The sequence below is a fragment of the Aulostomus chinensis genome, chromosome 18 (genome assembly GCF_037954235.1).
Source record: "Aulostomus chinensis isolate RoL2024-O1b breed Wild chromosome 18, RoL_Achi_v1.0, whole genome shotgun sequence".
In the NCBI taxonomy this organism is placed as follows: Eukaryota; Metazoa; Chordata; class Actinopteri; order Syngnathiformes; family Aulostomidae; genus Aulostomus; species Aulostomus chinensis.
Genome location: NC_141337.1, coordinates 10,457,880 through 10,485,804, shown reverse-complemented (window position 1 = coordinate 10,485,804; position 27,925 = coordinate 10,457,880). Strand labels below are relative to the sequence as shown.

The 27,925-nt window shown below is 42.8% G+C and overlaps 1 protein-coding gene across 3 annotated transcripts in view; it reads left to right on the top strand.

Annotated features, from left to right (window-relative positions):
• The window catches only part of abca3b (ATP-binding cassette, sub-family A (ABC1), member 3b), a 34,710-nt gene that overhangs the window by 1,217 nt on the left and 5,568 nt on the right, over window positions 1-27,925 (top strand). For 2 of the 3 annotated variants that reach the window (XM_086185416.1, XM_086185415.1), the window contains exons 2-31: window positions 733-827; window positions 5,357-5,603; window positions 8,376-8,503; window positions 9,524-9,689; window positions 10,454-10,713; window positions 10,814-10,930; window positions 11,353-11,473; window positions 13,220-13,393; window positions 13,483-13,664; window positions 14,947-15,093; window positions 15,217-15,346; window positions 15,686-15,840; window positions 16,024-16,179; window positions 16,259-16,469; window positions 16,833-16,983; window positions 17,319-17,417; window positions 18,485-18,683; window positions 18,766-19,072; window positions 19,153-19,426; window positions 20,174-20,378; window positions 20,474-20,693; window positions 21,551-21,709; window positions 22,032-22,204; window positions 22,690-22,824; window positions 22,950-23,144; window positions 23,247-23,434; window positions 23,519-23,689; window positions 23,758-23,954; window positions 24,065-24,138; window positions 24,626-27,227. In XM_086185416.1, coding sequence (XP_086041542.1) covers window positions 774-827; window positions 5,357-5,603; window positions 8,376-8,503; window positions 9,524-9,689; window positions 10,454-10,713; window positions 10,814-10,930; window positions 11,353-11,473; window positions 13,220-13,393; window positions 13,483-13,664; window positions 14,947-15,093; window positions 15,217-15,346; window positions 15,686-15,840; window positions 16,024-16,179; window positions 16,259-16,469; window positions 16,833-16,983; window positions 17,319-17,417; window positions 18,485-18,683; window positions 18,766-19,072; window positions 19,153-19,426; window positions 20,174-20,378; window positions 20,474-20,693; window positions 21,551-21,709; window positions 22,032-22,204; window positions 22,690-22,824; window positions 22,950-23,144; window positions 23,247-23,434; window positions 23,519-23,689; window positions 23,758-23,954; window positions 24,065-24,138; window positions 24,626-24,757 — 5,127 coding nt within the window. In that variant the 5' untranslated portion in view covers window positions 733-773 and the 3' untranslated portion in view covers window positions 24,758-27,227. Of the gene's footprint in view, window positions 1-732; window positions 828-5,356; window positions 5,604-8,375; window positions 8,504-9,523; window positions 9,690-10,453; window positions 10,714-10,813; window positions 10,931-11,352; window positions 11,474-13,219; window positions 13,394-13,482; window positions 13,665-14,946; window positions 15,094-15,216; window positions 15,347-15,685; window positions 15,841-16,023; window positions 16,180-16,258; window positions 16,470-16,832; window positions 16,984-17,318; window positions 17,418-18,484; window positions 18,684-18,765; window positions 19,073-19,152; window positions 19,427-20,173; window positions 20,379-20,473; window positions 20,694-21,550; window positions 21,710-22,031; window positions 22,205-22,689; window positions 22,825-22,949; window positions 23,145-23,246; window positions 23,435-23,518; window positions 23,690-23,757; window positions 23,955-24,064; window positions 24,139-24,625; window positions 27,228-27,925 lie in introns of those variants that run through there. The other variant, XM_086185418.1, reaches the window with a different exon arrangement.

The following is a 27,925-nucleotide window of genomic DNA, read 5'->3' as shown; positions in this document are numbered from 1 at the left end:
GTGCACAACGCGACATGTGACACAGGTAGTAAAACAAAACAGTTACAAAGCAGAACAGGTACGCATTTTAAAAAAAGAATGGTAAAAGAGCTCATTTGGAAGAGCAGTAAAACCAGTGGTATGTTGATCTGCCCAGGAGCTGCAGGCGTTATTCAGCCTTATTCTGGTGCAATGCATCTTTCATTTTCTTTGAGATCCTTGTACACTGTCCCTGAGTAAGTAAACTTCAACATACAGGATACGCGGTTGACAACAAAATGACATAGCAAAGAAACAGAGAATCTAAATATCATTTGGATTCAGTGCTAAGGCCGTTATTGTCTTGTATTCGTAATATATTTTATTTTATCCGCTGAAAAGAAACACTTGAATTTGCTTCTTTGGGCGATGTGAGAGAAATTGTGGTGGTACTTGAACCTGTGATGGACCACGCCGATGACGATCTCAACACACTTCTCTTCGGTGGAACATCACGGTCTCCACTCTGAACCTCTCATTATTCTTTTTTTCTACTGATAAAGGAAATATCATGAATAATTTCATCAACCAGGCATGACTTGGCATACCTCCTAAGCTCTGTGTCACTTCTCTTTTTTGTTTTCTTGACTTAATGATAAACGGAAACCGAGATGAGTAATGAGACAGCCCCCCATTTTAAATACTTCAAGTCTTCGATGGAAGATGTTAAAATGAAACCTGCAACTAAAACCCTTTTTTCTTTTTTGTTTCTAGCCACATTAGCAGGCTGACTGGAGTCCAGTACAGGGTTCAAAATGGCTATCATGCGACAGTTCGGACTCTTGATGTGGAAGAACTATCTTCACCAGGTGAGTACAGCTATGCGGTTGTGTTTATTAGGGCCTGAGCCAGAAGGTACTTCTGGGCGAAGACCCTATTATGTTTCGAAGTCAGAGAGACACGAAGTCAGCGCTAAAAGCAGTAAAAACACACACTTAGGAGCATCACAGGCCTCTAAAAACATCACAGGAGGGTCCGGGGGGGGACGGGGGGTGAGGTCCCCCATTGAAACCAATGGTGGCACAAATTATATCTGAAATTGCTGCGTTTTTTTGGCTATTATTCTTTCTTTCTTCCGCCGCGACTTTAACGCTGAATTTGACCCCCTGAACATGCATGAAATTCGCTGAATTTTTGCACACACGTCCGGTCCGGCGAAAAATTTTATATTTAAAAAAAAAAATTCACCAAAACTCAATAGCGCCACCTAGGGAGCAAAAAAACTAAAAAAAAATTGGGAGCGCTATAACTGCTTGCACGAATGTCCCACAGACATGGGACCAACACCGTTGGAATCGTCTCATTAAGACGAAAAATTCATACACTCTGACCTCTCACCTATCTACAACACAATGTCCACAAATTGGACAAAACTGTCAAAAAAAGGAATTTTTTACTCCCCGAACAAAATCTATCTCCTCCTAAACCGTAAATGGCATCGCTTCCAAACTTTCACACATTACTCCCCCAACTGTGCTGATTAAAAGTTGTTCAAGGTTAATATACTACGCGCTCGGTTTGGATTTTATAAGCCGTCAAAGTCGGGGAGACACGTTTTACGTTACAATGGAATTCAATGGGGAGGCCGTGTCCTCTCATGGTACATACTCTCGAACAAACGCTTGGCACGTCTAAACTAAAACTCTCACAGCTTCACAAAACATACCAGTCGATTGCTCAGAAAAATCTCTACAAAAATATGGTATTATATTCCACTTCCAAGCAACGTATGCAGAGTTATTTGCTTTTCACACACTAAAAATGTACACTTTTAAGCTGCTCTCCACTCAGGCACAGATGGCAGACATTTGTTTACTGTAGTCATGGAAACCACAATTGGAGGGTCTCTGCCCTCATGTACATACTCTCAAACAAACACTTGTAGCTTCTAAACTAAAACACTCACACCTTCAAAAAGCACACCATTGAATTCCTGACAAAAAACTCTACGCACTGATGTCTTTACATTCAACTTTTGACCAACATATGCTGAGTTATGACTGTGTTTCACAGTAAAACTGCCAAATCCTCCTCTGCTCTCCACTCTGACACAATTGGCAGAGAGCGAGCAGAGAAGGGAGGGGCTCTTAAAGGGCCGGCTCTCAACTCTGCAGTCGCACTGTGCAGCGAACTGAGGCTCGTATCTCCTAAACTACAAGGCCTAGGGATTTGCCGATTACACCGTTGGATTCGGGCCGGCGATCCGGCCGCGGTTAGGCCGGGGCTCAGGCCCTAACAACGCTGCTTGCAGCTTTAATTTTAACTTGTATTGTAATATATGCTGGCTAATTTGATCCTCGCTTTATTGTTATAGAACTTTTTGTAATTCTATTGTATAAACTTACAATAGGGATTGTGTTTTGGGGGAGATTTACTCTTTAACTATGACTATTAACTCTACTCCCTGTCTCCTGCACACCGTGTGTGTTGCAGTTGTTTCCATTGTTTGGTTGTGTTGTGCCGATAAATAGCATGTGTATATCAGTCAGTGCAGCACCACAATACGCAATTCAAAATGGTATTATGGCACACGACTACCTTTAGACCGATACTGACTGTATTTTGGTGAAGTTTCAATCAGTTTTGCATCCCTCCTACCAGCCTGCAAGTCTCCTGTTTTTTGAGGCGTTGACAGCTTGTGCTGCTGTGAATTGTCAGATGAGGCTGCGTGAAGCCATCACAGGCCTGTACGACAGTATTTCTGAAGTTACAGACTCAGACCACATCATAAATATCATAAATACAATTAACAAACAATATATTTAGTTTTGATGGTATTAGCCAACTTTACTCCAGTCGTATACGGTGTTTGTAGCTGTCACGTGCTTTTCCCCGCCTTATGTGGCCGTGTGAAGGGAAATTGACACTTGTTTTGTTTTTTTTAATTATATTTTCAACTTTCATTTCATGCGTTGTGTCATAGATCATGAGACTTTATCATGAGACAGGAATTTGTTGTAATCAGATTTTGTATTGTGTAACAGTAGATCAACATGCCTGTACGGTACATTTCAATGTTAAGCGGGTCTCACACACACACATTCACACACACACACACACACACACACACACACACACACACCTGATCCTATCTGAAAAATGAGCATGAAAACATTCTCAAAAAAGTTATGAGGGCAGCATTATGCTTCTCTGAATAGTTTCTTGCTTTATCAGTTGACGTTTTTCACAACGCTGCAAATATTCCGATAAGTCTCTCTACGTGGTGCGAGTCGGTTGCTCCATCTTTGTTTCTCCATTCTCTGCCGCTCCAGTTGTGGTTGTCTAGAGAGACTGTGGAGAAAACACAGTGGATCTTGTCTGTCTTGGCTGCAGAACCCAGACACAGAGTGCATGCTAATCACTTAATCCGTACCACCAAATGTAATTTATAGTGGATGTTGAGCTTCAAGCCTGTAAACGCCCGTAAAGACGGATGTTGTATTTCTGGGCCAGCAGGTTCTTTTTTTTTTCTTTTTTTTTTAAACGGTAGCTTCTAAAACTGTGTTTAGCCTAGCATTAGCAACATGGAAAAAACAGACGGCAGTTGTGAGTGGGAATGCACGATAATGTCGCTAAGGTATCAGCAGATATTGGTCGTATTTTTAATGAATCTTTATGGACCCAATGAGCAAAAGTCCTCTACCCAGGGAAACACTGTGGTAAATAAATCATTCATATGTTATCCCAAATGTTTTGGAAAAATTAGAAACTTTTTTTTCCTTCAAATTCATAGTGCAAAACGTGGATTTTTATATATTGTTTTCCTACAGATAATATTAACGTAGGTAATTATGGGTTGTAAAATATCATGCATCCCTCGTTGTGAGTCTGGGAAAATCATCTGTTTTGTAACGTTCCGAAGGAAACAGTGTGAGAATAAATCTGTACCAAAGTTTCATTTCCTCAATGAGAGCAGATAGTCGAAGCGGTAAACAAGGTTAATGAATTCTAAGTGATCTCATTTGCTTTTGATAATTGGATATTGCCTTGCTTTGATTGATACAATGGCCATGATGCTCGTCCTGTGTTCAATCCACACGGGCCCCGCCATCCCGCTGGCATCAGCAGCACCATGACTGACCTCCGGGAAGCCGGAGGGCAGACACACACACACACACACACACACACACACACACACACACACACACACACACACACACACACACACACACAAAAACACACAAAAACACACAAAAAATAATTTTCTGTGACATCCGGCTCAATATTTAGCTCTGATTTTGTTTTTATTCGTCACTTGTCAGGTTTTCATCCATATATACTAGAAATTTGAACCAAATTTTTAGAAATGCAGCCAAAGAAATGTGAATTTAAGTGCATTTCCATTCCCTGTTTTTTCAAATATTTAGTGAGACAGACATCATCATTTAGCAGCTGTTCCTGATTCCATTTTGTTTATTTGCGTTTATCTTTCATCGACCCAACAACTTTGTCACCTCCCGGGCGTTGGGCAGTTTTTTAAATATTTTGAGATTTCTTTGAATTGCAGTGTTTCTACTCAGCAAATTGAAAAAGAGCTGAATGAAAACGCACTTGGGTGTAACTGAGTGGCTGGCGTTGTTGTATGTGAGTGAAAAAGCATGTGGTAGAAGTTTGCGCTCCCCAGATTGGCGGAGACGGTGAAGCTATGACCAGGAAAGCATGGAAATAGAGTAATTAACAACATATATTGAGGGAGAAAAGGGGAGGAATCACCCCCCCCCCCCACACCTCCCCCCGCACACATCAACTCTCCGGTCTTAATGTTTCAGTTCATATCTTCACTTTTAGAATGGAATGCAAACACTGACGGTATCAGTGCAGTTCTTGTTTATTTTACACTTTGACTCAGAAAGGGGAAAAATCCACTCTTGGCCCTTTCTCTGAGGTTGAGTGTGTGACGTCCTAAAACTGTCCAAGTCACTTTGTACTCCAATCTGTCAGCGGAATGAGGGGTCGCATAAATGATGTGCTATTTAAACTGTCTGTGAAATCTGCAAGTCTCAATGATGAATAATTTGAAAAAGAGATCATTTGATGCCCAGACTCTGTCCTGACCGAACAGATCTGCGTTTTATATCATACATTTCAGATGATGTTGCCTTTGCTTTACAAGGCTGCTAAAAGCAATTTATCCCTCATTGCTCATCTGTGGCTGAATTATGGAGGCGTTTATTGCTTTAATTGGGCTTTGGAGTGTTTTAAAGTGACAAATATCCCACTAAGAACAGGCTGGGTGATTGAAGCGTATTGCTGTCTCTTTGCTGTAGATTAATTAATATCAAGCTAATTTTCATCAATTGGACCTCTTTGACTAAATCTCTCCATTCCTGCTCTCCAGAAACGTCAAATCCTGGTAACGTTGGTAGTCATCATCTTGCCCCTGCTTTTCTCTGGCATCCTCATCGTGGTGCGACAGAAGGTGCCTTTTAAAGATTACCCTAATGCAACCATCTACGAGAGCTACTCCGTCGACATGCTACCCAAGAGTTCTCTGAGACACCTGCAGTTGGCCTTTGTGCCAGTGAACTCCAGTGTGGTGCGTCAGGTGGCAGAGGATGTGCGAGGCAGTCTGCTTCTGTCCTCAGGTGAGTCATATTTGGGTAAGAAACTAGTTCGGTATAAATAGGTGGCTTGTTTAAAAAAGCAGCTTAAAGGAACACGAATTTTTTTGTTTGGGAAATACGTTTATGTGAGATTTTCCACATAGCTTGACAAGAAGATTGTTACCCTGCTCTCTTTTGTGTGTGCAGCAGGGAGCTTAGGCCTACATACACCGACTGGCCGCTAGAGACCAGCCAACCGCTTGTTACTTTAGCACAATGAATGGTAGCGGTTGAGAAGTGTTAGCATGCAGCTCTCTTAGCAGCTCCACTTCCAAAATGTGCAGTTCTTTGTGTTTTTCATAAAACACATATCAGGATCCGGGTCTTGGATTTATCTGCGATTAATCATCTTCATCCTTTCCCACAAAGTCAGCCATGATTAGCAGCAGCAGTTGCGCTTCTAGTCATCAACAAACACTTTGCTCCGTTGCCCAAAGTTACAATGGAGCTTATTAGGTGCTGCATTGATTTGTTTTTAAAGTTAGTACACAGCAAAAGTTGGTGTTTGAGGAGTTACAGGTTGTGTAAAGTAAGGGCTTCTAATGGTTGAAGTAATTGCTTTAGTAGCTGTTACCAGTGGTACCACTTTTTTCAACAATTTACAAATATCTCTAAAACTTTCATGTTTTACTCGTACAGCTGCCAAACTTTACTTACAGCATTTCTCCTCTTGGAGGTCATCTTTTCAGCCCGGCAGCTCATATATTTGGCTGTGTAACACCTAATATTACAACTTGAGCATCCGTTTATGTTATCAGTCTCATGTTGTTCTTTACTGGCCCACCATTATTTAAAGACCCTGACACCATTACTAGCTCATGACAGATCTGGGAGTACTGGTTTCTCAAGAGACGGGGGTCAGGACAGTAAACAGGCCACACCCTGCTCTTGTGTCTGCTGGGAGTTTCTACAGAGAAGGGAAGGAAGCTCCCTCGGGAGACACCCTCAACCCTCTGTCTCTCAGACGCAGCTTCTCTGCAGGACCAGTTCTTCTTCTTTTAAACACTACAACTGGCGGTTGAGCAAATAAGCTGCGAAACATGTTTGCTTATGGGTTGACAGTGGCAATCCAGCCTAGACAAATAGTGTGACCTTGATGTGGCAGCAGGTTTGGCAGATCTGCAGGTTGACTTGGGCGCGCGCGCACACACACACACACACACACACACACACACACACACACACACACACACACACACACCAGATCTCAGCTCAGCTTGTCATGAATAATTTAGCTGGTAAACGTAGAGGAGAGAATGAGTAAGACACCACCAGAGGACCACCAAGATGTGACCTCAGGCTGTCGTCTGCTTTAAGGGATTCTCCTGAAACAGATTAAAAGCAGCTGTGGTGCCTGAAAGGTTAGCGCCATAAATTTAAATTACAGAACATCATAATCAATTTTTTTTTTTCTTTTGTTGTGAAAAAAAGAAGAAGATTGAACTGATGTCACCTTCGACAATAAAGCTGTTCAATAACTACATGGTAGGGATTTTTAAAAAAATCAATATTGGCTGATACACAAACGATAGAATTTTTTGACTGTAGTTTCAGTACTCGTACCTAACTAGTATTGCTAAAGTTTTTGGAATGATAAAATGGGAAGTTACTGTTTATTAGATTGAAACTTTTATCCTTCCTGTAATTATCCTGTAATTCTCCCTGTTCCTGTGTGGGTTCTCTCTGGTACTCCAGCTTCCTCCCACAGTCCAAAGACATCAAGAGGGGACGAGGCTGATTGATACTCTAAATTGACTGTAGGTGTGACTGTGAGTGTGAATGGTTGTCTGTCTCTATGTGTTGGCCCTGTGATGGACTGGCGACCTGTCCAGGGTGAACCCTGCTTCTCCCCTGAAGGCTGCTGGGATAGGCTCCAGCCCCCCATTTAAAGCTTAAATGAGAGGATTTTTCAAAATAGAAGACATGAAGGCAGCCTGAATATATCCCAGCCATACCTCAGTCAACCTACCGGCACCTCTGCCGTTCTCTACTGGGCACGTTGTGTCTTGTTCAATCTGTTCTTGAAAACAGTGACTCTGTGTTTGAGGAACAGATATAAGAACTTGGAGTGCTTATCAGACTCTTCTCCTGAAAGCAAGTAGTTGTATTTCTTTGTTTGTTTTTTTTTAAAGGGTTGAAGAGCTGCACATTGAGAACATAATCAGCAGCTCCTCCTTCTTGGCTGGTTTCTCTGCACTTGTTTGTTTTTATGAGAATGACCCAGATTTGACCTCGCGGCTAGTATGTTTAACTGACGACCTTCCCCAGACTCGGAATACCTGCATGTCTGCATGATAGGTGGAAGAATGATAATAATAATAATAATAATAAAAAGTCATTCAGGAATCCAGTTCCAAGAAAGCCAAATCAGTTTTTATCTTCTGTTGTCCAGCTCTCTGTTTCCCAGGTCTTGTATCGGCTGTATGGTGACCTCTGATGTATTTCATGTGTGTATGTGTGTATTGCATGTGGCCATATTCAAGTGCACAATCCGGGGGTCTTGACCCATCCTATTGATGATATTGACTCTAGAATTCAGTATGTGGAGAGCATGCAGACCATCCTCCTCTCTGTCAGTGAGAACAGCGAGCACCAAGGTCAGGCGTCGATACGGGCTTGAAAACAGATGTACGTGACATGAATGTAACACCTCAACTAATGCAGTGCTCTTTGTATCTTTCAATGTGTGTGTGTGTGTGTGTGTGTGTGTGTGTGTGTGTGTGTGTGCGTGCGTTTTGTTTTGTTTTTTTGCAGTGCGCGGCTTTGAGACGGAGCAGCAGTTCGAGGACTTTGTCCGAAACGACCCTCTGTCGGGGAAGGTTCTGGCGGCTGTGGTGTTTGAACACCCATTTACACATGATGACGAGCCCCTCCCCCTCAAGGTAACGAGCAGAACACACGCTGATAGACGGCCGCGTCTTGGGAGTGTGTCATCTTTTGCCTCTCTCTATTTGAGGACCTAATGGATGTATTTTTTCCTCTGATCTAAATGTGTGACCTTCTTAAGAGTGCAGTATATTTACCTCATGTATTAGTAGAATTAGGGTTTATTTTTTGTCACAAAGCTGTTGTAAGATAAAAAGATTTTAAAAAGAAAGACGAGGGCTGTTTTCACCATACTGTGTCAATATTCCAGCCCCTGGTGGGCTTCTTCCGATTCGATGATCAAAAAGTCAACCAGCAGTCCAATTGATGGATCAGGATTGATCAATCAGCGACCCCTGCACTTCTTCTAGGCTCTGTTTTTAATCCATTTTCAGTAAATTGTGTGGAGCATGGCAGCAGATGTTGTATCCCACACTGGAAAAGCCTCATCTGGAGGAGACGTAAAGTTTTGACAGGTTTGATGGCTTCAGTACTCTGAGCCAGAAAGATTACGAGGGCGAAATGTTTCTCTGTCAAATTATCTTTATCGTCCTTGTTGAGGAAGAGGCTTTGTTTATGGTCCCCAGATACATAAAAACCATAAACATGAATAAACAAATGGCGATAAAACCAAGAATAAAACTCGAGCTGTATTTTTTTTTGTCTTTTGTTTGCTGTTTTCTCCCTGTTTTGTTCACATTACAGAAATGCAGCAAATTCTCTGACACGTTTTTGAAATTGTTTTTGTTTGAGGGTCATGATAATAACAATAATCATAACAAAAACACTCATATTACCTAATTTTTCCAAAACTACTGACGGAGCATCAACTTCAACAGCATCAACCACGGAAAAATAAGTAAATTCCACATTGGAAAAAAAAAGCATCCCAGTCATTTACGTTGTCGAAACATTTCTGTCCTTGTTTAAGGTGATTCTGTATTATGAATGTGTTGTGTGACAGCGGTTTTCCAGGCGCACTGCACTTGTGTCTCCCCTCGCTGTCCTTGACTCAGACAACGCAATCTCATTCACAGGTTAGCTACCACCTGCGTTTCACCTTCACCCCGCGTAACGCTCCGGCCACAGAGAAGTCCGAGCTGAACCCCAACAGTGACCTGGACTGGCACACGCTCAGCCTCTTTCCTCTCTTTCAAATGCCAGGCCCAAGAGAGCAGTATGACAAGGAGGGGGGCACGCCGGGTGAGAAGCCTTCATCTGATCCTCCGACTCTTTGTGTAACCTCGCCCACTTCCTCAGGGTGTCACCTTCTTTTTTGTTTTTTGTCTGGAAACAAACTATCCTTTGTGCCCAGAGGACACAAAAGTTCCTAAGAAGAGCTTGTGTTTTGTGGTAATCAAAGAGAGGCAGCAAGGCATTAACAAAGGGTTTTTATTTTTGATTATAATTGATGAAAAGCACGTCGTTTTCACAGTCTCTGGAGGAAGAGACATTGTTTCTTACAGCGTTACCATAGAAACAGAGCTCCCGTTTATCTTTGGTCTGATTCATGTTATCAAGTCTTGGATCAGGGATCATTTGGGAGGAAACTGTGAGGTGTATGGAGGCGTCCCATTAGTCCCTGAGGTTGTTTGATGTGTCAGGTTTGAATGATGGATCCAGGGTGAGAGAGGTCTGCTGGCCCCCACCAGGCCTCAGACCTTTTCTCGTAGTGAAGTTCTAAAATCGTGAGTCTAACTATAATCAGAGGAAAAGGCCCTTCAAATGAAGTCATCCTAATAGCATAATAGAGCTGAAAAGCTTTTAAAGTCGCAGGAAAATGGATTTCCAACCTCCACATGCATAATAATTCAGGATGGCCGCTCTGCTTTTGTTCCTGGAGGCCTGTTACCCATTTTCATTTCATGCTAATTTTTTTTAGATGGAAGTCAGGCGGGCTTTGCCTCGTGCGTAATGGGGTCACATAGGGCTTCTTGGACTTGTTAACATTTCTTTCCTCCTCAAAGGTTATTTTCGAGAGGGATTCCTGGCGGTGCAGCACGCTGTGGACCGAGCTATCATGCGCTCTTACAACAAAAGCGCCGCTTCGTCTCTGCTGGGACAAACCAGAGTGGTCCTCTCCCGGTTTCCTTACCCTGCCTATATATATGACGTCTTCATCCTGGCCATTCAGAACCAACTGCCCTTACTGCTGGTGCTCAGCTACACCTACACATCCCTCAATATAGTCCGAGCCGTGGTGCAGGAGAAGGAACGGAAGCTCAAGGTGTGTTTGCGTTTCTGACTTTTTGGGGGGGGGGGGGGGGGGGTTGCTGGGATAAGTAATCTAACTTGTTAGCTAATCCTGTTCTGTTTCTGGACCTCAGGAGTATATGAGGATGATGGGACTCAGCAACTGGCTCCACTGGAGTGCCTGGTTCCTCATGTTCTTCCTGTTCCTCTCCATTTCAGACTTTTTTATCACGTTGCTCCTCTGTATCCAGGTGAGTGAGTGTTACAAGTCACAAGGTGGCATTTGAGGCACTCTCTTGTGCAATCTCAGTTTCCTAGACCAAAGGTTCTCAAAATGGAGTTCAGGGACACTTAGGGTTGCTTTTTGGTTTTTTTGAGGACCTCCTTAGCAATATAGTTTAATTTCACTTTTGTTTATTTGTTTGTGAAAAGCACCTAAATGCAGTTTCATACAAATAAATTAAACACAAAAACCTGACACGTTTGCACCAATGTCATCTTAAATCCATCAGTAAAAGTTTAACAATTGATCCAAAAAATATATATAATTTCCTGTTCGCTTCTTTATTAATTCATTTCGAGGAACATTACAAGTTTGAGAACCTTTTTCCTGGACAAGTTCACACGAGAGTGTAACTTCTAAAGGGAATTCGTTTATTTCCTGTTGTTTCAGGTGAGCCCAAACGGAGCTGTCCTGACCTACAGTGACCCCACCCTGGTCTTTGTCTTCCTGCTTGTGTTCACTGTGGCAACCATCAACTTCAGCTTTATGATCAGTGCCTTCTTTTCACGAGGTGTGTGTGAATGATCATTTTGAGTGTGCATCAGTCTTTGGCTTTATGGTACTGCACTTCTGCCCCTGAAACATACTGTTGTGTGTGTGTGTGTGTGTGTGTGTGTGTGAGAGAGAGAGAGAGAGAGTGTGAGTGTGATCTGTCCAGGAGCAGTCAAAGTCATTATTGCTCCTCATAAATGGTGTAACAGAGAAAAGCAGCCATAAAAGTGCTTGTCAGCTACAAACCCTGCTTCAGCACAGACAAGGAAGTGCACAAAGATCATTAATGCATTTTAGCGGACAAAGCTGCATGCAATACAATTCCCAGCCTTGTTCCCAATAATCACATGACACGGTCGCTATTGATCTCCTGCCCGAGTGCAGATATTCAAGTCATGCCGTGACTGGTGTTGCCCAGTTAAAAATGACTTAATGTTGCTCCGTGTCATTTTTATTTTAGCCCTGTGAAATGGACAGTTTGGCCTGAATAATAAATAATCTCCTTGCTCAAGTTCTCTGTCACTGAATTAGCATCCCTCCACCTCTTACAAAGCATCCATTAACATCAGTACATATTTACCATCAAAGCTCAGACATTTAAATTAATGTGGTGTTTTTTTTGTTGAATACAATTAGAAAGCTTGATTATGACCCTTGGTGATAATCCCTTAAAAGCCTTTTTGTCCAGAAGGGAAACAGAGTACAAAAAGAGGCTTTTATTTTGTTGGGACAGTGAGGTGTTGAATTGCTCGCTCATCTCCTCTCCTCTGAGTAATGTATTTTTAAAGGGTAGAGTTTTCATAAGGTGGAGGGGAGTGTGTGTGTGTGTGTGTGTGGGGGGGGGGGGGATAGAGCAGTGGTCTGTCGTGTTTTTTACCTCTTCGAGGAACTGAACCAGTGGGCCCCCCTGTGCTGCCTCTGGCTTGGACAGGTGTTTGTCCAGACACAGTTGAACATGTCTGTGGTTGCATGGGGGTGTGTGTCTTTTCTTTTGTGCGCCCCCCCCCCCCCCCCACCCTACCCCCCAAACATGCCACTAATTTGATTCCAGACTCTTAGATATTAAGATGCGAGTTCCTGGATTATAGTAAATTAACCCATTTTGGCTTTATGCAGCAGTGTCTCAATTCTTAAATCATTGATTGACTAAATCGGATGAATTGACGATAACATACACACATTTTTAGTCCCACCTCATTAAGTTGCTAAAAAAACCAACAATCGCTATTTGAGAAACCCCAAATGGACCGAATGCTGGGTCTCGCTACTTTAACGATGCTGATTTGTGAACGGAAACAAGTGGAGATGAGAAGCTTTTACTGGAACTTGCAGTTCCCTCCACTGCCATTTACAGCAAAAGTGTGCTTTTTTCTTTCGCTCCATCTTTGTATGAGCAGCTGCCTGTTTTCCCTCTTCTCAACTACTGATGTACTTTTAAGAAACAGATAATGTCACCTTGTCTGCTACAAGTACTCTCCACATGCAGCAAGCAAATGGGAGCCATGTTGGAAGGCTTTTCCCGCTCCTCGCTCATGACACTTTACTGTCTTCGCCCTTCTCTCCTCCATCCGCCTGCACTATCAGGGACAATCAGGGAAATTGGTTTGAAAGCAAAATCTAAAAATAAGTCATTTTCCAGCTGAGGGTTACAAATGCATCTTGTGTGTTCAACGGCGTTCTCTTCACTTTTCAGAGTGTTATACGTTTATAAGGCTAGCAGAGTCTGACTGTTTGCTTCCCCTCTCTCTGTTCTGTGTGGCTTCAGCTAACGTGGCTGCAGCAGCAGGGGGCTTCATCTATTTCATGAGCTACCTGCCATATTTGTTCTTGTGGCCACGCTACGACATCCTCAGCCATGCCCAGAAGGTGTCAGCCTGCCTTATCTCCAACGTGGCCATGGCAATGGGTGCACAGCTCATAGGAATGTTTGAGAGCAAAGGTGAGCAGAGAGGTTCTTGGCAACTACACGACATACCTCTGAATACATTTGTTTCCTGCGGTTTATGGCGTCCATGTCTGCCTTCGCAGGAGCAGGGATTCAGTGGTCTAACTTGTTCGATTCGGTGACGGTGGATGACGACTTCTCCCTGGCCCAGGTGCTGGGTTTGCTGCTATTTGACTCTGTTCTCTACGGGCTGGTGGCCTGGTACACAGAGGCAGTTTTCCCCGGGGAGTACGGAGTCCCTCTGCCATCATACTTCTTCGTATTGGTAGGCCACACTCCTTCCGGGGGGCGGAGGGGGGGTGTTTGAACAGTCAGTAAAGCACCAGCAGGAGCTGTTAAGTTATACTAAAGTTATTTTTTATAAATTCCTAAATCACCCCAGTTAGCTGTAGTTTATACAAGAAGCGCTTGTGTCGGATGAAGAGACAATTTACTGTCCATTTATTTATCTTTTAGCTCTGCGTGCAGCTCCTCAAACACAAAATGGCACTAAAATACCAGTGATATTTAGATAACATATATACTGCCAAAGTACATCATATTCATGTCATTCATATTCAGTTTTTAAAAAGAATGTAACTTAACATACTCTTAATACACCACTGTAGTGTGGGATTTTTCTTAGATATCAAATATCAATTCTATAGTCTGTTGGCCATTTCACAGTCATAGTCTGGCGCATGGATTTGCTGCAGAGTTTTTAGTTTTCTGATACAGTGACAGTTGTGCGGATTGAAGATGTGAGGTGCTGAAGTAATGCTGAGTTCAGTTTGCTTGAATGACGGGAAACGTCTGGTCAGCCAGCGCAAATATGTCTTATTCGTGTAGAAATCATTGAGGATCATGCAATGATACACACACGCACACACACACACACACACACACACACACACACACACACACACACGTAAATAAACTCTTGCACAACTCCATTTCCAGTAGCCAGGAATTCAAAAGTTTTCCAGCAGGGTATGGATTGACAGTGTTCAGTATGTGTGTGTGTGTGTGTGTGTGTGTGTGTGTGTGTGTGTGTGCGTGTGCGCACCCACACACACAGGTGCTCTAGTTTACTTTAAGGTTCCTACGAGTTTAGAAAAAACAGGAATATATTGAATTATATTTGATTTATATTTTGATTTATTTAACTTATTTTGATGTTAAATTGACAGGATTGTTTGTTGTCTCCTTGCATAAAATGAGTAAAAATTTCACATTTTCTATCATGATTACTTCAAAGTGTCATCATAGTGTTGGTATGAAGAAAATCACTTAGTAACTACTCTGAAATGACCATAAAAGCCTCACAAGTTTGTACAGTTTTAATCTACGTGCTGTGAATGTAGCTGTAAGTGTTGGAATTTTGTTTATCTATTTAAGCAGTTGGAAACCTCTTATTTGATTTTTTTTTTTTTTAAATGTGACTTTTTTTGGTCCACAAAATGACTTGTAAAGACTTGGAAGCAAATGTTCAGAGCTATCTTATGTAGCTTTATTTTTGTGAAGACCATCTCAACTTATCCTTCCATTTTTCGTATTCACCTTTTTAGCCTTCATACTGGTGCAGCAGCCCTCGAATGGCTTTAGTGAACGAGAAGGAGGAAGAGGAGGATGCAGAAAAGGCTCTGAAAGGAGAGTTTATAGAGGAGGAGCCGGCTGGAGTTGTCTCTGGGGTCAAGATTAAACACCTTGCTAAGGTAAGAGCCAAAACTTATCAAGTCCAGGGGTTTGTAAAAATGTAAAAATTACCACGATAAAAGAAGTTGAAATGGAAAACAACGAAGATTTTGTTTAGGTGATGATGTGAGTGGTCTTGACAGGAATTCAGAGTTGGCAACAAGACTCGGCAGGCTGTGCGGGATCTCACGCTGAACATGTTCGAGGGACAGATCACCGTGCTGCTGGGACACAACGGTGCTGGGAAGACCACCACGCTGTCCATGTTGACAGGTGAGCAGCTCCAAAACACTTGGAAATGATACTCGGGGTTCACATGCTAGTGAAATATGAAAAAAGCAACAACAACAACATTCAGGAAAAATCATGGAAATGTGATTCACAAAGACCTGGGTATTGGAGTGTATATCGTTCAGTTTAGATCAACTGGGAAAAAAATAGAAATAATTGATTTTATTTGCGCTTAGGACATGGATTTTAGTGTATCTTTACGTGTAAACCAATATTTTAGAGAATGTACAGGGAATGTCTTGAAAAATCCTGGAAATTTGTTGATGATGTATATTAACACACCTGCGCATGCCACCTGTGTGTCTTCCTCTGTGCTCGCAGGTCTGTTCCCCCCCACCAGTGGCAGGGCCTACATCAACGGCTACGACATCTGTCAGGACATGGCTCTGATCCGACGCAGTCTGGGACTTTGTCCTCAGCATGATGTGCTGTTTGATAATCTCACCGTCAGAGAGCATCTGCTTTTCTACGCACAGGTAATCCCACATTTCTGAGAATAATTCCTCCTCTGTCCTTCTACTTTATGATCTGCCAGCTGATGGTACGTCTTTTTTCCAGTCAGCTTAACAAGGTTCCTCATTTAAAGAACCAGATCGGTGCAGCAACTCTTTCTGTGCTGGTAGTTTGAATAAAAATATGTTGTATTTCTACATATGCAGCTGAAAGGCTACCCCAAAGAAAATATTCCAGATGAGGTGGACAGGATCATCCGTATCCTGAACCTGGAGGAAAAGGGTCAGGCTCGCTCCAAGACTCTGTCCGGTGGCATGAAGAGAAAACTGTCTATTGGCATCGCTCTCATCGGAGACTCCAAGGTTAGGAATTTCATGAGCTTCATCATTCTTGTCTTTCCCTTCCTCCACCTTCACTTCTCTCATCTCATCCTTTATGTAGGTGGTGATGTTAGATGAACCCACGTCAGGTATGGACCCATCAGCCCGACGCGCCACCTGGGATCTTCTTCAAGGAGAGAAAAGCAGTCGCACCATTCTGCTCACCACACACTTTATGGACGAAGCCGACCTGCTCGGTGACCGCATCGCCATCATGGCGGGAGGAGAGCTGCAGTGCTGCGGGTCACCGCTCTTCCTTAAGAACAAATATGGTCAGTGAAAACAAAAATTAGATTAACGATTGGTTTCCACAGCAGCAAAGGGCTGGCACGCCCAAAATATGTAAAAAGGATTTTGTCTGAAACATCATTTCTGATTTTTAAGACTATTGAAATCCCACAAATGGTTTGCTGCGACTGAATGCACAGTGGCATCACCGGTGCTAGTGAGGATAAACAGTGACTGTTCACCTCAGGCCTGGAACTGAATACCCCATTCATATTCTCCATGGAAGAAGTGCATCCTTATGTCGTTGCCATAGGTGTTCTAAAGGTGGATGGTCAACGTTGAACTCTGTGGAACCACAACACTTGGCGATCAATCATCCAGACACGTCCCTTTCTTCTGCTCCTCAGGTGCTGGCTACCACATGGTGATCGTAAAGGACGCTCTTTGTAACGTCGCCGAGATCACCCGCCTTGTTCACATGTACGTTCCTAATGCCACCCTGGAGAGCAGCGCTGGGGCTGAGCTCTCTTACATCCTCCCTAAGGAAAGCACCAGCAGGTGAGCCAATCAGGTTTTTGTGGCTAAAGAGAGGGCTAACAATAGCAGCTGGCTGTGCCAAGTAACCTGAAATCACCCCCCTCTAACACTCCCACCACTTTGTCACAATCTCTTAATATCACCACCCCCTCTGAGGTTATTCCTGTCTTTTATATTCAGAAAATCAATAACTTTTCTTTCTACAAATGGAACTTTAAGTATTGTTAATATATAAGATTTATGGCAGAACTATAAAGGTACGATTCATTTTTAAAACACTGGGATAACAGATAGTGCTTTCAGCAAGAGCTCATAAGTAAATATTGAGTGACATTATTTCTTGTGTTTTCTCTCAGGTTTGAGCTTCTGTTTGCTGAGCTGGAGATGAACAGAGAGGAGTTGGGCATCGCTAGCTACGGAGCATCAGTTACCACGATGGAGGAGGTTTTCCTCAGGTAGGAAAAGACGTGGATGCTCATTTAAGCAGCGATTTCTGGCTGCAGCTAGACAGCAAATATGGTAATAAGCAGGAGGTATTAGAGAGGTGACTGGTGTGTGCTCCATTCTTCTGTTCACGAGAAAAACACCTCTATTATTGATTATTTTGCCAGATTATCAGTTTGTTGACATGAAACACATGCATATATATATATAAAATATGTTCGTGTGTGTGTGTAATCTGTGGAAACAAGCACAAGTGCTTCAGCTGTAGACAGAAGATAACACTGCAGGCTGTTTTAGCTGGCGCTGTTTAAGTGTTCAGCGCTGTTAATTGGTGCTGCAGAGGAAGTCTGTGTCACAGGCCTGGTTATTTATACCGCCATCAGCATGCTCCAGGCTACACAGTCTATATACACCAAACATCAGACATGACACTGATATAAGCTACTATTTCTGTGCATTTTGTGACTTCTACCTGGTGCTTCGTATTTTATATCCGAGCAAAACATTTGTGTTAACTGTCTCTCCTTGTTTTCACTAATACTGTAAGCACTGTAACAGATTAGACAACACATGGATTAAGGCTACATCTGACTCAGAGATGATGGAAAAGACATCTGCTTATAATGTAAAATTCCATGCAGCTATGTCAGGCTGCCATTTGGATTTGTGACTGGCGGCACACATGTATTTTTTTGTATCAATCTCTAAAATCTGATTTCTTTTATTTTAATGTCGACATTAAAATCAAATAGAAATCAAATGGAAGTATTTCTCGGCCTGATGCGTAAACCTCCACGGAGTTCAATCATGGATGGAGTCTCATCAAATACAATGATCCAATTTCAATCGGTGAAAAAAAAAACAACCTTGATTGGCCCTGATTTGGATCGTAACATCTCCATTGACCCAAAGTCCCAAGTGAGATGATCGTATGCTGCAGCTCATCACTGAAATGTCGGTTAAGGAGGTCTAACTGATCTCACAAAGGCACGCTACAGAGGATCTCTGTAATGAAGGCATCTTTGGTCACAGTTTCCAGTGAAGTGGCGAATAACCATTGACCAATGTTTGTCTTCAGAGTCGGGAAACTGGTGGATTCTAGTTTGGACATTCAGGCTATCCAACTACCTGCCCTGCAATACCAGCATGAGAGACGCTCCCACGACTGGACAACAGACGACGCCAGCAGCATCAGCGGCATGACCGACGTGACTGACTTCACTGACAGCGGGACGCTCATCTCTGAGGACTGCTCCAACATCAAGCTGAACACTGGGGTGAGGGCATGTCAAGTGACGCTCGTCACGTGGCCTTTATCAGCAACTTTGTGGATTATTTATGTATGGATTCATTCAACAGGTCAGACTTCACCTACAACAGTTTTATGCCATGTTCCTGAAGAGGGCCCTGTATAGCTGGAGGAACTGGAAGGTGATGGTGGCCCAGTTCCTGGTTCCTTTAATCTTCACTGTTGTGGCCTTAATCGTGGCGCAAACCTTTCCAAATCACCAGAACGCTCCTCAGCTGAAGCTGGCACTCAGTCGTTACGGCCCCACCAGGGTTCCTGTCGCTCTGCAGCCGGGGGCGGGTCCTCTGGCTTCTGCCCTGGCAAATGTTTACAGTTCCCAGCTCTTAGCCCAGCGAGGCCAGCTCATTAACATCACGGGTGAGAAGCATTAGACGGACGAACTACTTGACTCTTAAGTTGAGATTCAACTGACCACATTTCTCTCTGATCCTCACCAGACTTCACCGATTACATCCTGACGCAGGCGGAGGAGGAAGGCGGCAGCTTTAATGAGAAATGTGTGGTTGGCGCAGCTTTCCGTGGCAGCAGCCGTCAGTTCGCAGAAGCAACAGCCTACTTCAACAATGAAGGATACCACACACCCTCCACGGCCCTCATGATGGTGGACAATGCTCTGTTCAAGCTACTAGCAGGGCCCAATGCTTCCATCCAGACAGGCAATTACCCCATGCCCCGCAACCTGTCCGAGGCCGCCCAGAGCCAGCTCACAGAGTGCGTAGAGGGAGGGGCTTGAATCCAGAACATTTACTACACAGAGTTATATTTTTAGGAGATATGTATTCTTTTTTTTACATGAAAAAATAGTTTCCATTTTCAAATAATCCCTTTGCATATGTCATGATTAGAAACATTTTATTCCATATATGTAAATTATGTTGCGCTGTAGCACATAAAACTAGGAGAGTGTAGATTCGAGTTTTTGAGCAATTTAAGTCTCATGGAGGTAAGAACTGGAAAAGACATTAAAAAAAAAGAATAACCGACTCCACTGCCTGGGCCAGATTCACGGGGCTGTCTGTGACTCACTAGTGTCATAGACATTGTGTGTCCATAAGCGAAGGGTGGAGCAGGGTGGACTGGGGACACTCAGTGTGTTTGTGTGAGAGAGAGAGTGAGTGAGGCTGCTGGGATCTACACTGAGAAAGAGACTAATATAGACACGGTGCTGAAATACAGCGTTGACAGTTGGCATCATTACCGCTTTTTCCCTGCTAGTAAAATTAATTTCTGGCGTTTCATTATTTCTCTGTAATGCAGCACCGGGTCAGAATACTTTTTCAGCCTTGTTTGTGTTGTTAGTCGTTGAAGATGCAGTGAGAGTTGAAAGATTTTGAGATCCAAGTATGGTACAATGGAAAAAAAGTCACAGAAATTGTAATTCTACAGAAAAACAGCTTGATGATAAATTCATCTCTCTCTCTCTCTCTCTCTCTCTCTCTCTCCCTCCCCCCCTTCTAGGGGTAAGACGGGCTTCGCCATCGCTATCAACCTGATGTACGGTATGGCCTCCCTCACCAGTACTTTTGCCCTGCTGCTGGTTACTGAGTCCTCTATCAAGTCTAAGCACGTGCAGCAGGTCAGCGGTGTCTACCTGTCCAACTTCTGGTTCTCTGCCCTGCTGTGGGACCTGGTTAACTTCCTGTTGCCCTGTCTCCTCATGTTGGTCAGTATGACAGCTGATATTCCTCCTAGGAATTAGAATCAGATCTGTGTGTATGGATGTTTGTCTAACTTGTTGGTTGTTTTTTATGCGTTCAGGTGGTCTTCCGGGCCTTCAGAGTGGACGCTTTCGTCCAGAACAACCACCTGGTAGATGTGCTGCTGCTACTGCTGCTGTATGGCTGGGCTGTCGTACCTCTCATGTACCTGCTCAGCTTCTTCTTCTCCACCGCTGCCTCTGCTTACACTCGCCTCACCATCTTCAACATGATCTCTGGCACGGCCACCTTTCTGGCTGTCACCATCACGGCCATCCCAAGTGAGAACAGACACGGGCAGCCAACATTCTCTAAGTGACTTTTATTTATATTAAGGTTTTAGGGTTTGGAATGTCAGACTGGCTAAATACATCCTGCGATGTGCATGTACAGTATAATATATTTTACAGTAAATGGAGAGAAGCATTCAGTTTGGTTTTACTTAGGTGGCACGAGTGCTTCTGGCTTGACTGTGTCCTTCATCAAACAAAATTAAATTGATATATTAGCTGAAAAGTTCCATTTTCCTTTAATCGACGTACCATTTGGTGGCTTGAACTCACGAAGATGTTATTTCTCCCCGACTTGACTTTTTGGTGACTCCAGAATTCAGACAGTGCCAGCAAACATAGATTTACCCTATAGCTAATAAACATTGACTAACAACAACAAAATTTTAATTTATAAACTTTCTAACGCATCATTCGGTATATTTGAAGTTGTCCTTTTCCAGTGGTGTGCTCACAGTGGAATAAAGTGTAGATTATTGAGCACAAGGCTGGATGTGGAAGACTTGGATTATACTAGATGATGTATTTTAGAGTTTAACGTATGCTTTGCTTTTTTTGTCAGAGAAAAGTCTTGTGAGTTTAAGAATACAGTCATTAAAAGGAAAATTCCACATTTTCTGGGGAGGAATATCCTTTTGAGATCCCAGTCAAGGACAGTTTAGCTCACTGAAATGGTCATGTGACACTTCAAAGCTTTTTGCCGTCTGATTAAGAGAAACTGCGATTGTGGCTCCATGCGTACCAACATAGGATTTGCAGTGATTTAAATACTCCAGATCAAGAGATAGAGGAGCTCTTTCATTTGTTCTAACTGCTTCTTCTTTTTTTTTTTTAAATAATCTTCCCAGGTTTGAAGCTGCAAAACATGTCCCACTTATTGGATAAAGTGTTCCTGGTCTTCCCAAACTATTGCCTGGGCATGTCCTTCAGCCAGTTCTACCAGAACTACGAATTCATCTCGTTTTGCACGTCGAGCCCTATCACCCAGGGAATCTGCAAGTACTTCAGTAAGTACTTCCTAATCTATCATCAGAGGGTGAAGGAATCATTATTTTTGAGGTGTTAAGTGTGAGAATGTGGTGTATAACCAAGACTTGATTGTATCTTTGTGATGAATGTGAATAAAAGATAGGATGAGTCATGAAAGGGGGCGGCAGTGAAACAAATCAGCTGGACGAATTGTTCTATTTTATGAGTGACAGTGATGCGACAATGATGTGTTTTATAATACAGATTCATGCCTTTACTTGGATTTGTAAAGTAACAGGAAAATTGCACATGTGGGAGAACATTAAGCACCAGATTATACTTGTGTCTGTCTGATTGTAGACGTCACCTACCAAACAAACTACTTCTCCATGGCTGAGCCCGGTGTGGGGCGCTTCCTCGTGGCCTTCTCAGTACAGGGCGTCGTCTTCATTATCCTGCTGTTTGTGATCGAGCTGCAGTGTGTTCGTACTCTCCGACGACTCCTCGCCACCTTATGCAGGTCACGTAAACAGGTAAAGATGGTGGAAGTGGTGGCTGTTTTGTCTCTCTGTTTCTTATGAGATTAGAAAGTCAGCCGTTTGAGCAGGCATTTCTTGGCAGCTCTCACTGTGTAGGAGATAGCTCAGGGGAAGTGTTTTCAATAGATGCATTGAAGGAAAATGTCCAAAAATGACATGACTGGCGTTTGTTTGAAGCAACATAACACAGCACTGGAGCTTCAACTGAGACAAATGTGAGCCTTAGCAACTGCTCGTCTCTCTGTTAGTGTAATGCTAGCTGTTAGCGTCCGTAAAGTGTGTCGTAGCAAGAGTCCCAACACCAGGACCTAAGTTACCATTGTTGAATGTCTTGCTTGCTCCCCTCAATGTTGTCTTTTTCAGTGTTAATAAAGGTTAAAGAAACTACCGATAAAAATTGTATTGTCTTACTTTTTTCTTGCATTTTGACCCCACTTTTATGGCATATATGTGTTACATTCTGCGTTTGTGTGTGTTAGTTACCTCTAATAGAGGATGCAGCGCTGCTTCCGGAGGACAGAGACGTGGCAGAAGAGAGGAAGAGGGTTCTGGAGTGTCAGCCAATGGTGGAGTCCATGATTGGCAGCCCCCTCATCCTGCAAGAACTCAGCAAGGTATCTATTATTGGGTTTCGGAGGAGTCTGAAGCGTTTTCTTTTTTTAAGTACAGTATTGAAACTGTAGTTGTTTTTACCTCTGTGAGATATAGCTTGATGGCCAATGTCTTCTCTCCCTCTCAGGTGTACAGCAGTGGGGAAAATCTTTTGGCGGTTGACAAACTTTCTCTTGCTGTTGGCAAAGGTGAGTGCTTTGGCCTTCTGGGCTTCAATGGAGCAGGGAAGACCACCACCTTTAAGATGTTGACAGGCGATGAAAGTGTTACCTCTGGGGATGCCTACATTGATGGATACAGCATCTTACGGGACATTAAGAAGGTAAGAGCATAGGTTGATAAATTCAATTTAGAATTTTCACATCTTTAGTGTTGTGCCACACTGCTTCCAGAATGAAAGCACACATTTCTTTCTGCGTTACAGGTGCAGCAGCGCATCGGTTACTGTCCTCAGTTTGATGCAGTTTTAGACCACATGACAGGAAGAGAAACCCTGAGTATGTATGCCAGGCTTCGGGGAATACCAGAGAGGTACGTGTCAGGCTGTGTGGAGAACGTCCTCCGGTCACTGCTGCTGGAACCCCATGCTGATAAACTGGTCCGCAGCTACAGGTAGGTTAAATGTTGGTGCTCGTATTAGCCTCCATATGTTTCTGTTTGCTTGAGCTCATGTGTGATGTCCCCATCAACCTGCAGCGGGGGTAACAAAAGGAAGCTGAGTGCAGGCATGGCGTTGATTGGAGGGCCCCCGGTCATCTTCCTGGATGAGCCTTCGACTGGGATGGACCCTGTGGCCAGACGGCTGCTTTGGGATGCTGTCACACGCACCCGGGAGTCTGGCAAGGCCATCATCATGACGTCCCATAGGTGAGCTACATTAAGCTGAAATACTTTATAATTGTAAATAAATACTCACCAATATGCTTCTTCTCCAGTATGGAGGAGTGTGAGGCCCTGTGTACGAGGCTGGCTGTGATGGTCAATGGTCAGTTCAAGTGCCTCGGGAGTCCGCAGCACCTGAAGAGCAAGTTTGGCAGTGGCTACACCCTGCTGGCTAAAGTCCACATAGAGACTGAGTTGGAGGACAGCGATCTGCAGATATTTAAAGACTTCATCGAAAGTACATTCCCAGGTTAGAAACACTGATTGAACTGTATTTAAACATCTGCAATGGTGACAAAACTGATCTGCCACTGTGGGGCTAACAAAACTGATTTCATTGGGTTTGTCCTTCCAACACAGGAAGTCAGCTAAAGGATGAACACCAGGGAATGGTCCACTATCATCTAACTGACAGAACACTTACATGGGCCCAGGTACAATATCTCATATTGGACATTAAATGAAAGAAATCCCTATTAACTCAATCAGAAATAACAACTGCAGCCTGCTCCAGTACTTTGCTAGAGCTCCCTCTAGTGGGCAAAACGGTACTGTGTCATACTTTTAATTTGTTTGAATGACAATTTAAGCCCTTTGTTTGGCTCTACTTTTTTCAACAGTAGAAAATCTTTTCATTCTTGTGCATGTCGTGTGCCGTATTACTCCCCTGCATTGATTAGCTGTTTGAATACGAAGCGCTGCTGTGGAGTAATATAGTGCACAAACGTGTGTAGGGATGCAAGGATTTTCTAAAGCTGAAAATCCTAAAAGGAATCATCAAGTGATTGTGAAAGTAAAGCGATGAAAATGTGAAAAGTACAGCTTGATATTGTGATAGAAAAGCTGTGTGTGTTTTCTCTTCTCAAAAGATGTGAGGCACATCTTTCACACTTCCCCACTCAATTTGTTATTCCATTAAAGGTGTTTGGCACGTTGGAGGCTGCCAAAGAGAAATTCCGCATTGAAGACTACTGTGTGAGCCAGATTTCACTGGAGCAGGTGTTCCTCAGTTTTGCCCAGTTCCAGCACTGCACAGAGGGCAGAAGGAAGTAGGTGGAGCCAGGAATCCGTCCATTCATCCATCCGTCGTCCATTTTCTACAGTGTGTGTTCATGACCAGTGTACGTGGACTTAACCTTTGTTACACCGCTGATGTGTATACAGATGGGATTACAATATGAGGCTGAAAGCTTCAGCTGTTTCTACCTGGACCACCAACACACACACACACACACACACACACACACACACACACACACACACACACACACTGGTCCTCACACATTAACTTGAGCATTTCTCTTTGTATCCTTGGGTCGTTCATACTAATGTTTTGCGTGAGAGGAATAGAAGGAATTGGGATTATGGCAGTGAAGACGAGGTTCTACCACTTCTCTGTTTTGTGTGTGTTGTATGTCAGTGTGTGCACTTAACCCGTGTACAACTCGTGTTATTTATTACTTGATTATATTTCGAAGGATTTATTTGTAAAGGTCACAAGAGAATGAACCACTTTGTCTGACATCTTAATGAAACAGTTGCACACCTTTACGCCTTATCTGTCTAATGAGGGTTCTTGTTTATCACCTGATACAAAAACACCTGGCTGTCCTTAAGAGCCTCTTGATATCGGATGTAAATAATGTGACGTGTTCATGGTACTAAAAAAAAACAAAACAACCCCACTTACTCGCCCAAAACCAGAGCATTTAAAGACTGTTTCAGGCACATTAATGAATGCATGCATAAAACACGATTTACGGAGTGCATGATACTGGGAGAGCGGCCAGCGAACACTCGACGACTGTATTATTGAGGTTGAATCCTCCAGAGTAGGTTTAGATCAGTACATTTAGTCCTCCTCCATCGCTCTTGTGCAATAACAGTTGTTTGCACTTCATCGTTTTTTTTTTGTTTTTTTTTTTGTTTTTTGCTGCCAAACCATGTGTTACCATGTGGATTTTACAGTTAACATGGGAGGCAGTTAGAAAGACACTGAAATCATTGCGTAACACAGTAGATTATTTCCATGTGTGTACTTGACCATATATGATTGACTTGGACCTCTGTGGTGTTTTTAGTACTTTTTTTTTCTGCAGCTATGCATTTTGCCCAGCTCACGTGTGTGTGTGCGTGTGTGTGTGTGAGAGAGAGAGACGGGGGGGGGGGGGGGGGAGCATGCTAGAGAATACAGCAACACATGATTCCTGACTCCATCCTGACTAAACACTGCTATTATAGTCCATTAGTATCAAAGATTGTTAATGTGACACGTGGTGATGCTTTTTATATTTCCTTCCTAAGCTGCTTCTTCAGGGAATGTCAGGAAATGTGATTTTTTTTTCTTTTTTCATAGAAAGGCCTAACATTGGTTTGGATAGTTCAGCATCTTAAAGTTTTAAACTCTGATGCCTTGCGCTGAAAATACCCACAGTAGTGTTCCTCCCTCTTTTATTGCCCATTTATCAAATTTCCAAAGCCTTTTTGTACGTACAATATCAATATCTTCTTTATGAATATTGAAGATGATGTTTCATGTTTAAAAAAAAACGCACAAATATAGATGGGAAATACAGAACATGCTAACTTTGCGCTTTGTAGCTTAGCGCAATGGATGGTAGTGGAGGCTCAGTGTCAGATTTTGGTTTGTCCCAACACAATCGTCCTCTTGTACAAAGCAGGTCATGATTTTGTTCGTGAAGTGTTGAGGTCCTGTGTCAAATCACTGAACCGTGCCAGAAAAGAATCCTTGTACGATGCAGCATCGTAATGATTCTGATGTGAGGTATATTAATGAAGGCAACAAAAGGGGTATTTGTTGACTCCTGATAGGGGTTTGCTAACAGTTGCTACCCACTTCCATTCATTGTGCTAAGCTAACTAGCAGTCAGCCCATATCGGGAGAGAAGCCTATCGATCGTCTTCTCCTCCAACTCTTGGGAGAATGCCAAATAATTGTATCAGTCCAAAAAGTTTCAGTTTTCCTTTCAATGATCCATATGGGATGAATTACTAATCAGATTAACGTGAGTGTGAAAATGACATTCCTGCTCCAAACTATTTCCCAGATATGAAATGAATGTATTTTACTGTTTCACATAATCATATGCACTCACTTCAATCAGCTTGATATGTTTTAAAGAGCTTTTTACTGTGGATGACAAAATACATGACCAGATGAGTGTGAGGAAAAAAAACCAATAGACTGCTATTCCAGAGAGATACGTATTGGTCTTAATTTTGACTTTTGTTACATTTTCTTTTGCACACTTCATGTTTCATTATGTGTATGACCTGAATCAACTGCAATGTTAAAGATGTAGTTTGAGTAAAAATGGAACGATTTGCACTGCTGAAGTTGAAGGATTGCGTGTAATGACACACGGTGTATCATATTTTAAAAAGGGAATTGACTCCATCGTAACTGTGTCCTGCTGTACCATGGAACTTACTGACTTTGTCAACTGTATATGTATCATCAGTCTTTTTAAATTAAATAATGCTCTATGCAAATGGAAGCGAACCCTGTCGTCTCGCCTTATTTTCCCAGCAAACAATTAGTTTACGTCCGCGCGTGGAGGCTGTAAGCAGGTGAAATTAGTGCAGGCTGCAAAAACAAATGATCAATAAAAACCTCCACAATTAAGTTTTTTTTTCACAAGATATAAATAGTAAAAGAAGACAAGAGAGTTCTAAATACTGTAAGATATTTTTTTTAAAAAGGACCGAGGGTTTGTGTAATGCTATTCAGCTCAATGCAGTCCAATAAAGGATACTAGAATTTTCTTTCAATCTCCACAGGTAGGAAAAATCAGTCATCTATGCATAAACCACGATTATTTTGGAGTCGTAGCGATATTTTGCTCAATTTACTTTGTAAATTAGCATCTAACCCAAATGTGTGTTCACTATAAATCTGATAAAGATAATTATGTCTTTGTTTTTCAAATCCACAAACCATACGGCGAGTCCGTAGCCGTGGAGTCAAAGGCGGTGGGGACCAAATTTACACGATCCACCTGTTTCACATTTCTTTAAATGTCCTGCCATTACATTCAGCCTTAGCTGTCAGTATTTGCTGCTTTTCTCATTCGCCCTCACATATCCTGCTCTCCTGGATTAGTTTTCACCATTTACCTTTCCTTTGATTGTATTTTACACGCAGTGTACTTCTTCCTCATCGCCACGCTCTACAATATACAATGGTGTTATGAATTGGTA